Genomic DNA, 14,416 nt, shown 5'->3' with positions numbered 1-14,416 from the left:
GTATTTATTTACTTATAGTGTGCGTATAGTTCCTCCCAGTCCAGATGCAATTTCTCAATCAGATACCATTTTTACCCTAAGCAATGTTACCTAGTAATACAGTTGACATTCTTACCTTTATCCTAGTGGAACAGAGTTGGAGAGTTAACCAAAGATCACTTTTTCAAGATGGGGAAAAGATTTCTGTAAGCACTCTGCTCATAATCTTTCCAGTGTTCTAAAGATTAATACTTTTTCCAGAAAATGACTTTCATTTTTTATTCATTTTTGTTTTATATTTTGGGTTAAAATGTATATATGAGAAATAAGTGTTTAAAAATGAGTTTTTTCCCCTGCAAAACTAATCTTTTGACTATTTTGTAAATACCAACATCTTTTTAAAATTAAGCTATAATTCACATTTTATAAAATTCACCTTGCTAAAGTGTGAATTCAGTGACTTTTAGTATACTCAGAAGGTTGTGCAGCCATTGACCCCTAATTTAGGAACATTCAGGAACATTTTTAGGAACATTTTTCATCACCCCCTTAGCAGTCACTTACCATTCCCCCCATCTCACCCTTCAGCTCCTGGAAATTACTAATCTACTTTCTGTGTTTTTAGGTTTGCTTATTAATAAGTGGCCATTTCATATAAATTGTATCATACAGTATGTGGCCTTTTTGTGTCTAGCTGCTTTCACTTATAATATTTTCAAGATTCATCCATGTTACAGCATTTATCAGTACCTTGTTCCTTATTTATGGCTGAATAATATCCCGTTATAAGGATATACCACATTTTATTTTCTAATTCATCAGTTTATGGGCATTTGGATGAATAATAGTGCTATGAGTGTTCGTGTACAAGTCTTTGTATGGATATATGTTTTCAGTTTTCTTGGGTATATACCTATAAGTGGAAAAAGAATTAATTGGTTACATGGTAACTGTATGTTTAATACTTTTTTTGTGGTGGACTTTTAAAAACAGCTTTTTTGAGGTACAGTTCACCTATTTAGAGTATAAATTTCAGCGTTTTTTAGTATATTCACAAATATGTGCCATTATCACCCCAGTCAATTTTAGAACATTTTTATCACCTTAAAAACAAACCCTGTACCCTTTAACCATTACTATTATCCCCTTATTCCTCCATCCCACTATCTGGCCCCAAGCAACCACTAATCCGCTTTCCATCTCAGTAGATTTCCTGGACATTTTATATGAATAAAATCATATAATATGTAGTCTTTTGTGACTAACTTCTTTTACTTAACATAATGTTTTCAAGGTATCAGTACTTCTTTCCTTTTCATGGCCAAACAATATTCTATTGTGTTCATGACCATTTGGGTTATTTCTGCCTTTGGACAATTATGAATAAAGCTGCCATAAACATCCAGGTACAAGCTTTTGTGTGGATATATGTTTTCATTTCTCTTGAGTGTATACCTAGAAGTAAAATTGAAGGGTTATAAGGTAACTCTATGGTTGGTCATTAGAGGAGTTGATAGACTGTTTTCCAAAGTGGTTGAATAGTTTTACATTCCCAGCAGCAGTGTATGAGTGTTCTGATTTGTCTATATTCTTACCAACACTTACTATCATCTATCTTTTGGGGTGTGAAGTTGTATCTCATTGTGATTTTGTAATGGAGCTTATTGGCCCTTTGTATATCTTCTTTGGAGAAATGTCTACTCAGATCCTTTGCTCATTTAAAAGTTAGGTTATTTGTCTTCTTATTGTTGAGTTGTAAGTGTTCTTTATATGTTCTAGATACTAGACCCTTATCAGATAAAGGATTTTCAAATATTTTCTCCCATTCTGTAGGTAAATACCAGTGTCTTTTAATAAATAAAAATACTTTTGAGAACACTTAATGGCTTAACATTTTAAGGTTTACATTTTGTTACCAAATGAATCTGAGACTAATTGCCCTTTGGTTCTTCTACACCAAATGAGGCATATAGATTCCCCTCAATTCCAAGCTGTCATTCCTTGGCTGACTACACTGAAAGGAGGCCAGTTGACTCAAGGACTTCTGGAGATTTTCATTTTCTAGGGCCTCACTTTAATGTGACCTTCCTAACACTGTTTCAAGATACACATTGATAGGCCTGAAGTTGTTCTGTCCTCCTACAAGGAAGAGGAGCTAGACAAAGGCAGATGCCCCCCACTCCCTACCCAGCACAGTTGATAATTCATTTTGGGCACACCTACATGTGGTGTAGCCTAGGTTCAGGCCAGACCTAGTCTGATCTGGATAGTCAGCATGACAAAGCTTCTTAGAATCCCAAACTAAAGAGTATGGATCATGACTTTGGTTTTAAATATTTTGAATTTGGTGTAGAAATATGTGGTGATTTAAGTAACCTGATAATGATATGGTTATGGTGCTCAGGAAAGAGATAGAGATTTAAAAATCTCTAGTGTACAATTGGTAGGCAAAAAGAAGGCAAGAGTAGAACACTGGGGAAGGCTGACAGTTGAGGGAAGAGCAGGAGAAATTATTCCATGAGGTGTAGTTGCTGGGTATGTGAATTTCATTTAGTAGGTACTTAATATATAAAAATTAAATTGTACTTTAGCAAATGAAAATTCCTATTTAAAAAATAATTTTTTAAATTCCTATTTAAAAATAATATATAAAAATTAAATTGTACTTTAGCAAATGAAAATTCCTATTTAAAAAATAATTTTAAATTTAAATTATTATTTAAATAATAATTTCAAATAATACAAGGCTAAAGAGCCTTGTATTCTTCTTTATAGATTCACTTGTTCCCAGTTAAACATGCATCTTTTGAAGAAGTATTTCTAAATATCAGCAATTATATGAATTCAGATAAAATTATTCATATGTCAAGTTCACAAGAAAATCATTCTATTGAGAGAGTAGTTCAACTTTCCTTTAATTAAAAATATTGTTTTTGCCACATTGAGCTTCTACAAAAGAGTAATATATTCTTTTATAGATTGATTTGTCCTCAGTGCAAAAAACATCTTTTGAAGAACTGTTTCCAAATGTCAGCAATTATGTTAATTCAAATGAAATTGTTCCTGTGTCAACTTTGCAAGAAAATTCTTCAAATGAGGTAGTATTTTCAAATTTTCCTTCACTTACTAAAAGAAATAATTACTGTTATATTGGATACTTTGTATATGAGATACTTTAAGAGATCTGTAACTCAGTTGAGGCTAACATCATCTACATGTGGAGTCAGCTATCAGATATAATTCCAAATAAAGGATATTAGGCTGCCACAGCCAAAACACTTTGCATCATCAGGACCTAGGGATATTAAACAACTAGAGGAAATAGTATTATCCTACTTGAATCCAAAACTCAGTTTTTGTCTGTGCATATAAATTGTAGACATCAACCTAGTTGTGTTAGAATGAATATATGGAAGTACTATGATCCACGAATAAAACTCATAACTCTAAGGGCCATGGGGTGTGGGGTGGGAGTAAAGAAAGAGGATGACCAGAAAAAGAGAGAAGAACAGAAGAGAGAGAGGGAGAGAGAAAGAGACAGAAAGAAGGGGAGAGAGGGCAGACAAGAGAGACAGAGATAAAGAATAAGACAAGAAAGAGGCAGAGAGAAAAAGAAATTAAGAGGCAGAACTTAGGGGTGGGCAGTGGTTCATTGCAGCTAGATCTTTTCACTGTGACCCTGGAGTGAAGGCGGGGATGCAGGTGGTGAGGAGAAAGCTGGAGATGAGATTGTAGAGATCAACAGGGGCCAGTATCAAAGAGCATCTTATAATCCATGTTAAGGAATTTGGATTTTTTCTTGAGGGGGGGCTGGTAAGGGATTGTAAACAGGATATATCAAATGTTCTTGTATAAAGTTTATTTTGGCTCCAGGGGCGGAGAGCAGATTGTAAAAGTCTGAGACTAGAGGCATCTTGAGGGATAATCTTCAGAGAAAGAGAGTAAGAGAAAGAAAGAATATAGGGTAAGAGGCTTAAGGATAGTAAAAATAGTTTGAAATAAGAGTTTGGGGGAATGGAAGAATTAGGGAAACCAAGATTATAGCCCATTGTTGAGATCCCAGTTGAAACTAAGAACTATTGCCTTTTTTTTTTTTTTTTTTTTTTGCGGTACGTGGGCCTCTCACTGTTGTGGCCTCTCCCATTGCGGAGCACAGGCTCCAGACGTGCAGGCTCAGTGGCCATGGCTCACGGGCCCAGCTGCTCCACGGCATGTGGGATCTTCCTGGACCGGGACACGAACCCGCGTCCCCTGCATCGGCAGGCGGACTCTCAACCATTGCGCCACCAGGGAAGCCCAGAACTATTACTTTTTTAAAAAAACGTTCTTTATTGAGGTATAATATAATTGACATGCAATAAACTGCACATATTTAAAGTGTGCAATTTAGAAGTTTTTACGTATGTAAGCACCTTTGAAACAACCACCACAATCAAGATAGTGAAAATATCCATCACCAAAATTTCCGCCTACCATTTTATAATTTCTTTCTTCCTGCCCCACCCTCTGCTCCCTAAGAAACTACTGATCTAGTTACAGTCATTATAGATTGGATTTTGGAGGGGGGGGGTGGGAGGGGGAGGGGGAAGGGAGGAGGAGAGGGAGAGAGAGAGAGAGAGAGAGTTTTTTGGTCTGGCTTCTTTTACTCAGCATAATTATGAGATTCAGCCATGTTGTTGAGTGTATCAGTAGTTTGTTCCTTTTTATTGCTAAGTAGTATTCCATTGCATGGTATACCATAACTTAACCGTTCACCTATTTATGGACATTCAGATTGTTTAGCTGCTGGGAACATTTGTGTACAAGTATTTGTATTGACAAAGAATCTCTCCTTGATCAAACTTGAGTTAGGCTACTCTGAGCCCTCTTCTCAACTTGGCCTTGACCTTGGGCTTCCGCATCCATCCTTGAATACATTTTTAGCAAGAATTCTGCTACGTCAGTTTAGAGAGAGTCCCCCACCCCTGATACCTGATCACCCTGGCTGCCTTTAGCAGCCTGGCCTATTAAGTCTAATTCGGTTCCTGGACCCAATTCCAACGAGTGTGCAATGAGGAGGGTTTCCTCACACTTCCAGCAAGCGATGCTCCAGGCACCAGCTGGGTATCATAGATTTCAACCCAATTCTAACACTATCTACCCAGAGATAGCATCAGATTCCGCAGATAAAGGACTCCGTCCCACAGGAACACCTTCCACTTCAGATACCAATTGCAAGCCCAGGTTATTATCTATGTTTCTGACAGACTGGCTACAAATTGGAGGTTCGTATGACCCCGTTCTTGGACTTCAGACTCCAGTCACAAGTCCAGGTTGTTACATTTACTTCTGACTTACTGGCTATAAATCAGAGGTTCTCACAACCCTCTCCTTGGGTTTGATTAATTTTTTAGAGCAGCTCACAGAACTCAGAAAAACATTTACTTACTAAATTACTGGTTTATTATAAAAGGATATAATTAAGGGACAGCCAGATAGAAGACATGCATAGGGCAAGGTATGAGGAAAGGGTGCAGAGCTTCCATGCTTTTTCTTGGAGTGCCATTCTCCCCAAATCTCACCAACCCAGAAGCTGTTTGAACCCTGTACTTTTGGAGTTTTATGGAGGCTTCATTACACAGGCCTGGTTGATTAAATCAATGGTCATTGGTGATTCATTCAACCTCTAGCTTCTCTCTCTTCCCTTATGAGGAGAGGTTATGGTGTGGGCCTGAAATTTCCAACCCTGTAATCACATAGCTGATTTCCCTGGCAACCAGCCCATCCTTTTTTTTTTAAATTAATTAACTTATTTATTTATTTTTTGACTATGTTGGGTCTTTGTTGCTGCACGCAGGCTTTCTCTAGTTGTGGTGAGCGGGGGCTACTCTTCGTTGCGGTGCGTGGGCTTCTCATTGTGGTGGCTTCTCTTGTTGCAGAGCACGGGCTCTAGGTCCGCGGGCTTCAGTAGTTGTGGCACGTGGGCTCAGTAGTTGTGGCTCGCAGGCTCTAGAGCACAGGCTCAGTAGTTGTGGCACACAGGCTTAGTTGCTCAACGGCATGTGAGATCTTCCCAGACAGGGCTCAAACCCGTGTCCCCTGCATTGGCAGGCGGATTCTTAACCACTGCACCATCAGGGAAGTCCCTTATCCTTAAGTGCAGTTCAAAAGTCACTTTATTAATGTAACAAAAGATACCTCATTGCTCTCATCACTTAGAAAATTCCAAGGGTTTTAGGAGCTCTATACCAGAAATGCGGGCAAAGATCAAATATATATTTCCTATCGTAAATCATAGTATCACAGATCAGTTTAGCAAGAATCCCTGTACCCTTGATGTCTCCTCATAGCAGTTTTCCATCCTCTGATGACTTCACTCTCTTCATTGGCTATAAATCCCCAGCTGTCTTTGCTGTATTTGGAGTTGGACCCAATCTCTCTCTGCTATTGCAGTACCCCTATTACAATAGTTTTGAATAAAGTCTTCCTTATTGTTTTAACAAGTATCAGAATATACTTTCTTTTACAGCATGGATGTATATTTTCTTTCCTCTTGGGTAGATATCTAAGAGTGGAAATTGCCAAGCTGTTTTCCAAAGTGGTTATACCATATTTTACATTTCCACTAGCAGTGTTTGAAACATGTAGTTGCTTGTGAACAGTGTCATTTGAAGAATATAAATTTTTAACTTCAACAAAGTCCAACTTGTCAGTTTTTTAATGAGGTGTGCCTTTGTTGTCATATCTAAGAAATCTTTGCCTAACCCAAGGTCACAAAGATATTCTATGTTTTCTTTTTTTTTAAATAAATAAATTTATTTATTTATTTTTGGCTGCATCGGGTCTTCATTGCTACATGCAGGCTTTCTCTAGTTGTGGCGAGTGGGGGCTACTCTTCGTTGCAGTGCACAGGCTTCTCACTGTGGTGGCTTCTCTTGTTGTGGAGTATGGGCTCTAGGCACGTGGGCTTCAGTAGTTGTGGCACGCATGCTCAGTAGTTGTGGCTTGTGGGCTCTAGAGCGCAGGCTCAGTAGTTGTGGCGCACAGGCCCAGTTGCTCCTCGGCATGTGGGATCTTCCCAGACCAGGGATCAAACCCGTGTCCCCTGCATTGGCAGGCAGATTCTTAACTACTGCACCACCAGGGAAGTCCGATCTTCTGTGTTTTCTTCTAGAAGTTTTATAGTTTAAAGTTTTACACTTATGCCTATGAATTAATTTTTTTTAAAGGGAACGCTATTTATTTTTGGCTGTGTTGGGTCTTCGTTTCTGTGCGAGGGCTTTCTCTAGTTGCGGTGAGTGGGGGCCACTCTTTATCGCGGTGCACGGGCCTCTCACTGTCGCGGCCTCTCTTGTTGTGGAGCACAAGCTCCAGATGCGCAGGCTCAGTAGTTGTGGCTCACGAGCCTAGTTGTTCCGTGGCATGTGGGATCTTCCCAGACCAGGGCTCAAACCCGTGTCCCCTGCATTGGCAGGCAGATTCTCAACCACTGCACCACCAGGGAAGCCCTGAATTAATTTTATTATATGATGTAAGGTATGGATTCAAGTTCATTTTTTTGCATATTGACATTCAGTTATTCTAGCACCATTTGTGGAAATGCTATCCTTTCTTCACTGTATTGCCTTTGCATCTTTGCTGAAAAACAGTTATCCCTATATATGTATGGGTTTGTGTCTGGATTCTCTATATTGTTCCATTCATCTACTTGTTTACCTTTATGCCAATACCATGCAGTATTGAATAATGTGGCACTATAGTAATTCTTGAAATCAGATAGTGTTACCCCTCTAACTTTGTTATTCTTTTTCAGTTGTTTTGGCTGTTCTAGGTCCTTTGCATTTCTATATGAATTTTAGGATCAGCTTGTCAATTTCTACAAAAAAAGAAAAAAACAAAACCCTGACGGGATTTTGATTAAGATTGCATTGAATCTGTAGATTAATTTGAGGGTAATTGACATCATAACAAGATTGAGTTTCCCATCTTAAGAAAAAGGTGTATCTGTCCATTTATTTAGGTGTTTTTCAATATTTCTCCAAAATATTTTGTAATTTTTACTGTACAGGTCATTATTCTCACCTAATTTCAATATTTCATATTTTTGATGCTATTAATTTCAATTTCTCACTATTCATTGCTAGCATATAGAAATACATATTTTTTTGTATTTGATTATTATATTAGTCTTCTTGGGCTGCCATAACAAAACACCATAGACTGGGGGGGATTAAACAACAGAAGTTTATTTTTTCCCAGTTCTGGAGGCCAGGAAGTCCAAGACCAAAGTGCTGGCCTATTCAGTTCCTGATAGGGCTCTTTTCCTCACTTGTAGATGGCCACCATCTTGCTATGACTTCACATGGTCTTTTCTCTCTTTGCACAAAGAAAGAGAGGGCTCTGGTGTTTCTTCCTTTTCTTATGAGGGCACCAGACCTCTCAGATTTGGGCCTCACTCTTATAAACTCATATCACCCTCTCATAGACCCTATCTCCAAATACAGTCTCATTGAGGATTATGACTTCAACATATGAATTTTGTAGGGACACAAACCCTCAGTTCATAACAAAGGTACTGTAAACTTGCTAGTCTTAATTATTAGCTCTAGTAGTTTCTTCCCCTAAAGGTTCCATTAGACCATAGGCGATTATGTCATCTGTGAATAAAAACAGTTTTACTTCTTCCTTTCCAATATGGATGCCTTTTTTTTCTTGCATAATTGCATTGGTCCATCCTCCTGTACAATGTTGAGAGAGAGCAGTAGGGAGAGCAGACATCCTTGCAGTAGTTCACTATTAAGTATGATATTATCTGTAGGTTTTTCTTAGGTTGAGGAAGTTTCCTTCTATTCCTAATATGCTTGAGAGAGTTTATCAGGAATGGATGTTGGATTTTTGCCAAAAGTACTTCTTTTATTTTTTAAAAAAATTTTTTTTTATTCCAAAGGTACTTCTTGTGTCTTCTAAGGTGATCATAGGGTTTTTCTTTTTCAGTTTGTTAATATGGTGAATTGATGATGATTGTGAATTGAATATGATATATTGATTGACATTATGTTAAATCAACTCTGCATCCTAGGATAAACCCTACTTGGTTGTGGTGTATTTTTCTTTTTATATATTTTTGGATTTGATTTGCTTAAATTTTTGCATCATTGTTCATGAGGGTCTGTACTTTTATTTTCTTTTGATATGTATGTCTGGTTTTGGTATCAGAGTAATGATAACCTCATAGAACAAGTCAGGAAGTATTCCTCTTCGATTTTTTGGAGAAGAGATAGTATTATTTTTGCCTTAAATGTTGGGTGGAATTCACTATTGAAGCCATCTAGGCCTGGAATTTTCTGTGTTGGAAGGAAATAAACTATAGTTACAACCTCTTTAGGGCTATTCAACTTATCTCTTTCTTCTTGAGTGAACTTTGGTAGTTTGTGTATTTCAAGGAATTTGTCCATTTTCTATAAACTTATTCATTTATTGTCAAATATTTATAATCTCTTATTATTCTTTAATATATTGGCATCTGTAGTAATGTAATCTTTCTCATTCCTGATATTGATAATTTGTGTTTTCTCTCTTTTTTTTTTTCCCTGAACAATCTGGTTTCTGCTCTGATATTTTCTTAAGTCTGCTTACCTTGGGTTTAATTAGCTCTTCTTTTTTCACTTTCTTAAGGTGGAAGCTGAGGTCATTGATATGAGACCTTTCTTCTTTTCTAATATAGGTTTTAATGCTACACAATTCCTTCAACTACTGCTTTAGCAGCAACCCACAAGTTTTGACATGCTGTGTTTTCATTTTCATGTACTTCAAATACTTTCCACTTTCCCTATTTATTTATTCTTTGATCCATGGGCTTTTAGAAGTGTTCTATTACCCAAATATCTGAAAAATTTCCAGAGATATTTCTGTTACAGATTTCTGATTTCATTCCATTGTGGTCTGAGACCATACTTTATATGCCTAGAATCCTTTTAAATTTGTTGAGACATGTTTTATAACCAATATGGTTTATTTCGGTGAATGTTCTGTGTGTACTTGAGCATAATGTGTATTCTGCTTTTGTTGGGTAAAGTGGTCTATAAATGTCAATCAGGTCAGATTGATTGGTAATGATGTTCAAGTTGACTATATCCTTGCTAATTTTTTGCCTACTTGGTCTGTTGATTATTAAGAGGTATTGAAATCTCGTACTATAATGGTAGATTTCTCTATTTCTCCTTTTAGTCCTATTCTTTTTTGTTTCACATATTTTGAAGCTCTGTTACTAGGTGTATAAACATTTACAGTGTTTAGGATTGTTATGTCTTCTTGATTAATTCACCCCTTTATCATGAAAGACCTTATTTATCCCTGGTAATATTCTTTGCATAGAAATCTCCTTAGTCTGATACTAATATAGCTACTCCAGCTTTGTTTTGACTGTTGTTAGCATGGTGTATATTTTTACATCTTTTTACTTAAAAAAATTTTTAGAGAAGTCTTAGTTTTATAGCAAAATTGAGAGGGAGGTTCAGTGATCTCTCATATACTCACTACTTCCACACATGCAGAGCCATAACCATTATCAACATCATTCACCAGAATGGTACATTTTTTTTTACCAAGAATAAACCTACATTGACATATCATAATCACCCAAATCCATAGTTTAAATTGGACTTCAATCTTGGTGTTGTACATTCTGTGGGTTTGGACAAAAGTATAATGATATTACAGGCATACCTCAGAGTTATTGCAGGTTCAGTTCCAGACCACAGCAATAAAGTGAATATCACAATAAAGTGAGTTACACAAGTATTTTCATTTCAAAAAACTTGCATATAAAATTATATGCGTATACAATTATATTTATACTATACTGTAGTTGTTTAAGTGTGTAGTAGCATTAAATCAAAAAAATCTTAATTAAAAAATACTTTATTGCTAAAAAATGCCAAAACAATTATAATAATCAAAGTTCACTGGTCACTAATGACCATAACAAATATAATAATGAAAATATTTGAAATATGTATGAATTACCGAAATGTGACACAGAAACATGAAGTGAGCAAATGCTATTGGAAAAATGGCACCAGTAGACTTGCTGAACACAATGTTGCCACAAAACATCAATTTGTAAAAAAATACAGTATGTGCAAAGTGCAATAAAGCACAGAGCAATAAAACAAGGTATGCCTATAATTATAGTATTGTATAGTGTATTTTCACTGCCCTAAATATCCTCCGTGCTCTACCTATTCATCTCCCCTCACCTACCCCTGACAATCATTGATCTTTTAATTTAATTATCTCCATAGTTTTACCTTTTCCAAAATGTCATATAGTTGGAAACATACAGTATGTAGCTTTTTCAGTTTGTCTCCTTTCACTTAGTAATGTGCATTTTAGGTTCCTCCATGTCTTTTCAAAACTTAATAGCTCATTTCTTTTTAGCACTGAGTGATATTCCATTGTCTGGATGTTTATTTATCCACTCACCTATAGAAAGACATCTTGGTTGCTTCCAGGTTTTAGCAATTATGAATAAAAGCTGCTGTAAATATCCATGTGCAGATTTTTGTGTAGACATAAGTTTTCAACTGATTTGGATAAATACCATGGAGTGAAATTGCTAGATCAAATGGTAAGAGTATTACATTTAGTTTTGTAAGAAATCACCAAATTATCCTACAAAACGGCTATACCATTTTGCAGGCCCACCAGCAAGGAATGAGAGTTCGTCTTGCTCCACATCTTCACCAACTTTTACTGTTTTCAGTGTTTTGGGGTTTGGCCATTCTAGTAGGTGTGTAGTGGCATCTCATTGTTGATTTAATTTGCATATCCCTGATGTGAAAATATGATATGGAGCATCCTTTCCTATGCTTACTTGCCAGCTGTATATCTTCTTTGGTGAGGTGTCTGTTAAGCTGTTTGGCCCTTTTTTTTTTGCAGTACGTGGGCCTCTCACTGTTGTGGCCTCTCCCATTGCAGAGCACAGGCTCCGGACACGCAGGCTCAGCTACCATGGCTCATGGGCCTAGCCGCTCCGCGGCATGTGGGATCTTCCCGGACTGGGGCACGAACCCGTGTCTCCTGCATAGGCAGGCAGACTCTCAACCACTGCGCCACCAGGGAAGCCCTGGCCCATTTTTTAATTGTGTTGTTTGTTTTCTTATTGCTGAGTTTAACAGCTCTTTGTATATTTGGGGGATTTTTGTTTTGTTTTGTTTTTTTATTATTTATTTATTTGGCTGTGTCTGGTCTTAGTTGAGGCATATAGGCTCTTCGTTGCGGCTTGCGGACTTCTCTCTAGTTGTGGTGCATAAGCTGTAGAGCACACAGGCTCGGTAGTTGCAGCACACGGGCTCTCTAGTTGTGGTGCACAGGCTCCAGAGTGTGCAGGCTCAGTAGTTGCAGTGCATGGGCTCTAGAGCGTGCAGGCTTAGTTGCCCCCCGGCATGTGGGATCTTAGTTCTCCAACCAGGAATCATTAGTCCCCTGCATTGGAAGGTGGATTCTTAACCACTGGACCATCAGGGAAGTCCCTCTTTGTATATTTTGAATAACAGTCCTTTATCAGATGTACCTTTTACAAATATTTTCTCCCAATTTGTGGCTTTTCTTCTAATTCTCTTGATACTCCCTTTTGCAAAGCAGAAGTTTTAAATTTTAAGTAAATCTAGCTTATCAATTATTTCTTTCATGGATCATGTCTTTGATGTCATATCTAAAAAAAATCACCATACCCAAGTTCATCTAAGTTTTCTCCTATGTTGTCTTTTAGGAGTTTCATAATTTTGCATTTTACCTTTAGACCTGTGATCCATTTTGAGTTATTTTCGGTGAAGGTTGTAAGGTCTGTGTATAAATCCATTTTTTTTTGTATATGGATGTCCATTGTTCCAGCACCATTTGTTGAATAGAGTATTTTGCTTCATTGTATTTCCTTTGCTCCTTTGTCAAAGATCAGTTGAGTATATATGAGGGTCTATTTCTGGGTTCTCTCTTCTGTTCCATTGATCTATTTGTCCACTTTTTTGGACACTCTCATGATTACTATAGCTTTATAATAAGTCTTAAAGTTGGATAGTGTCTGTCCTCTGACTTTGTTCTTCTCCTTCAATATTGTGTTCTCTAATCTGGGTCTTTTGCCTTTCCATATAAACTTTAGAATCAGTTTTTCAATATCCACAAAATAACTTGGTGAGATTTTTATTGGGATTGTGCTGAATCTATAGATTAAGTTGGGATGAACTGCCATTTTGACAATATTGAGTTGTCTTATCTATGACCATGAAATATATCTCCATTTATTTCATTCTTTTTTGATGTCTTTAATCAGAGTTTTATAGTTTTTCTCATATAGATCTTATGCATATTTTGTTAGATTTATACCTAAATAATTCATTTTGGGGGGTGCTAATATAAATGGTAATGTGTTTTTAATTTCAAATTCCAATTGTCCATTTTTGGTATATAGGAAAGCAATTGACTTTTGTATATTAACCTTGTATCCTGCAACCTTGCCATAATTGCTTACTATCTCCAGGAGTTTTGCTGTTGTTTTGTTGTTGTTGTTGACTCTTTTGGATTTTCTGCATAGACAATCATGTCATCTGCAAATAACAACAGTTTTATGCCTTCTTTACACTCTGTATATCTTTTATTTCCTTTCTTGCCTTCTTGAATTAGCAAAGACTTCCAGTACAATGTTGAAAAACAGTGGTGAGAGGGGACATCCTTGTCTTATACCTGATCTTAGTGGGAAAGTTTCAAGTTTTTCACCATTAAATATGATGTTAGCTGTAGGTATTTTTTAATAGATGTTCTTTAGCAAGTTGAAGAAGTTCCCCTCTATTCCTAGTTTACTGAGAGTTTTTAATCATAAATGAGTATTATATTTTGTCAATGCTTTTTCTGCATCTACTGATATGATTATGTGGTTTTTCTTCCTTAGCCTGTTAATGTGATAGATTGCATTAATTGATTTTTAAATGATGAGCCAGCCTTGCATACCTGGGTTAAATCCCACTTGATCTTGGTGTATAATTCTTTTTTATACATTGTTGCATTTGATTTGTTAATATTTTGCTGAGGATTTTACATCTATGTTCATGAGAGATATTGGTCTATAGTTTTCTTACTTGTAATGTCTTTTTTCAGTGTTAGTATTAGGATTATGCTGGCCTTGGAGAATAAGTTAGGAAGTGTCCCCTCTGCTTTTGTCTTCTGATAAAGATTGTAGAGAATTAGTGTAATTCATTCCTTAAATGTTTGGTGGAATTCACCATTGAACTCATCTGGGCCTGGTGCTTTCTGTTTTGGAAGGTTATTCATTATTGATTCAATATCTTTAATAGATATAGGGCTATCCAGGTTGTCTTTTCTTTGAGTGCATTTTGGAAGATTGTGCCTTTCAAGGAACTGGTCCATTTCATGTAAGTTATCAAAGGTGTAGGCATAAAGTTGT

General features: G+C 36.7%; 1 protein-coding gene across 1 annotated transcript in view; it reads left to right on the top strand.

Annotated features, from left to right (window-relative positions):
* The window catches only part of MEIKIN (meiotic kinetochore factor), a 127,991-nt gene that overhangs the window by 68,915 nt on the left and 44,660 nt on the right, over positions 1 to 14,416 (top strand). The window contains exon 11 of the mRNA XM_079918641.1: positions 2,958 to 3,077. Coding sequence (XP_079774767.1) covers positions 2,958 to 3,077 — 120 coding nt within the window. The remainder of the gene's footprint in view (positions 1 to 2,957; positions 3,078 to 14,416) is intronic.

The sequence above is a fragment of the Stenella coeruleoalba genome, assembly GCF_951394435.1.
Source record: "Stenella coeruleoalba genome assembly, chromosome: 3".
NCBI lineage: Eukaryota > Metazoa > Chordata > Mammalia > Artiodactyla > Delphinidae > Stenella > Stenella coeruleoalba.
Note: the sequence above shows the minus strand (reverse complement) of the source record. Positions and strands in the feature narration are given on the sequence as shown.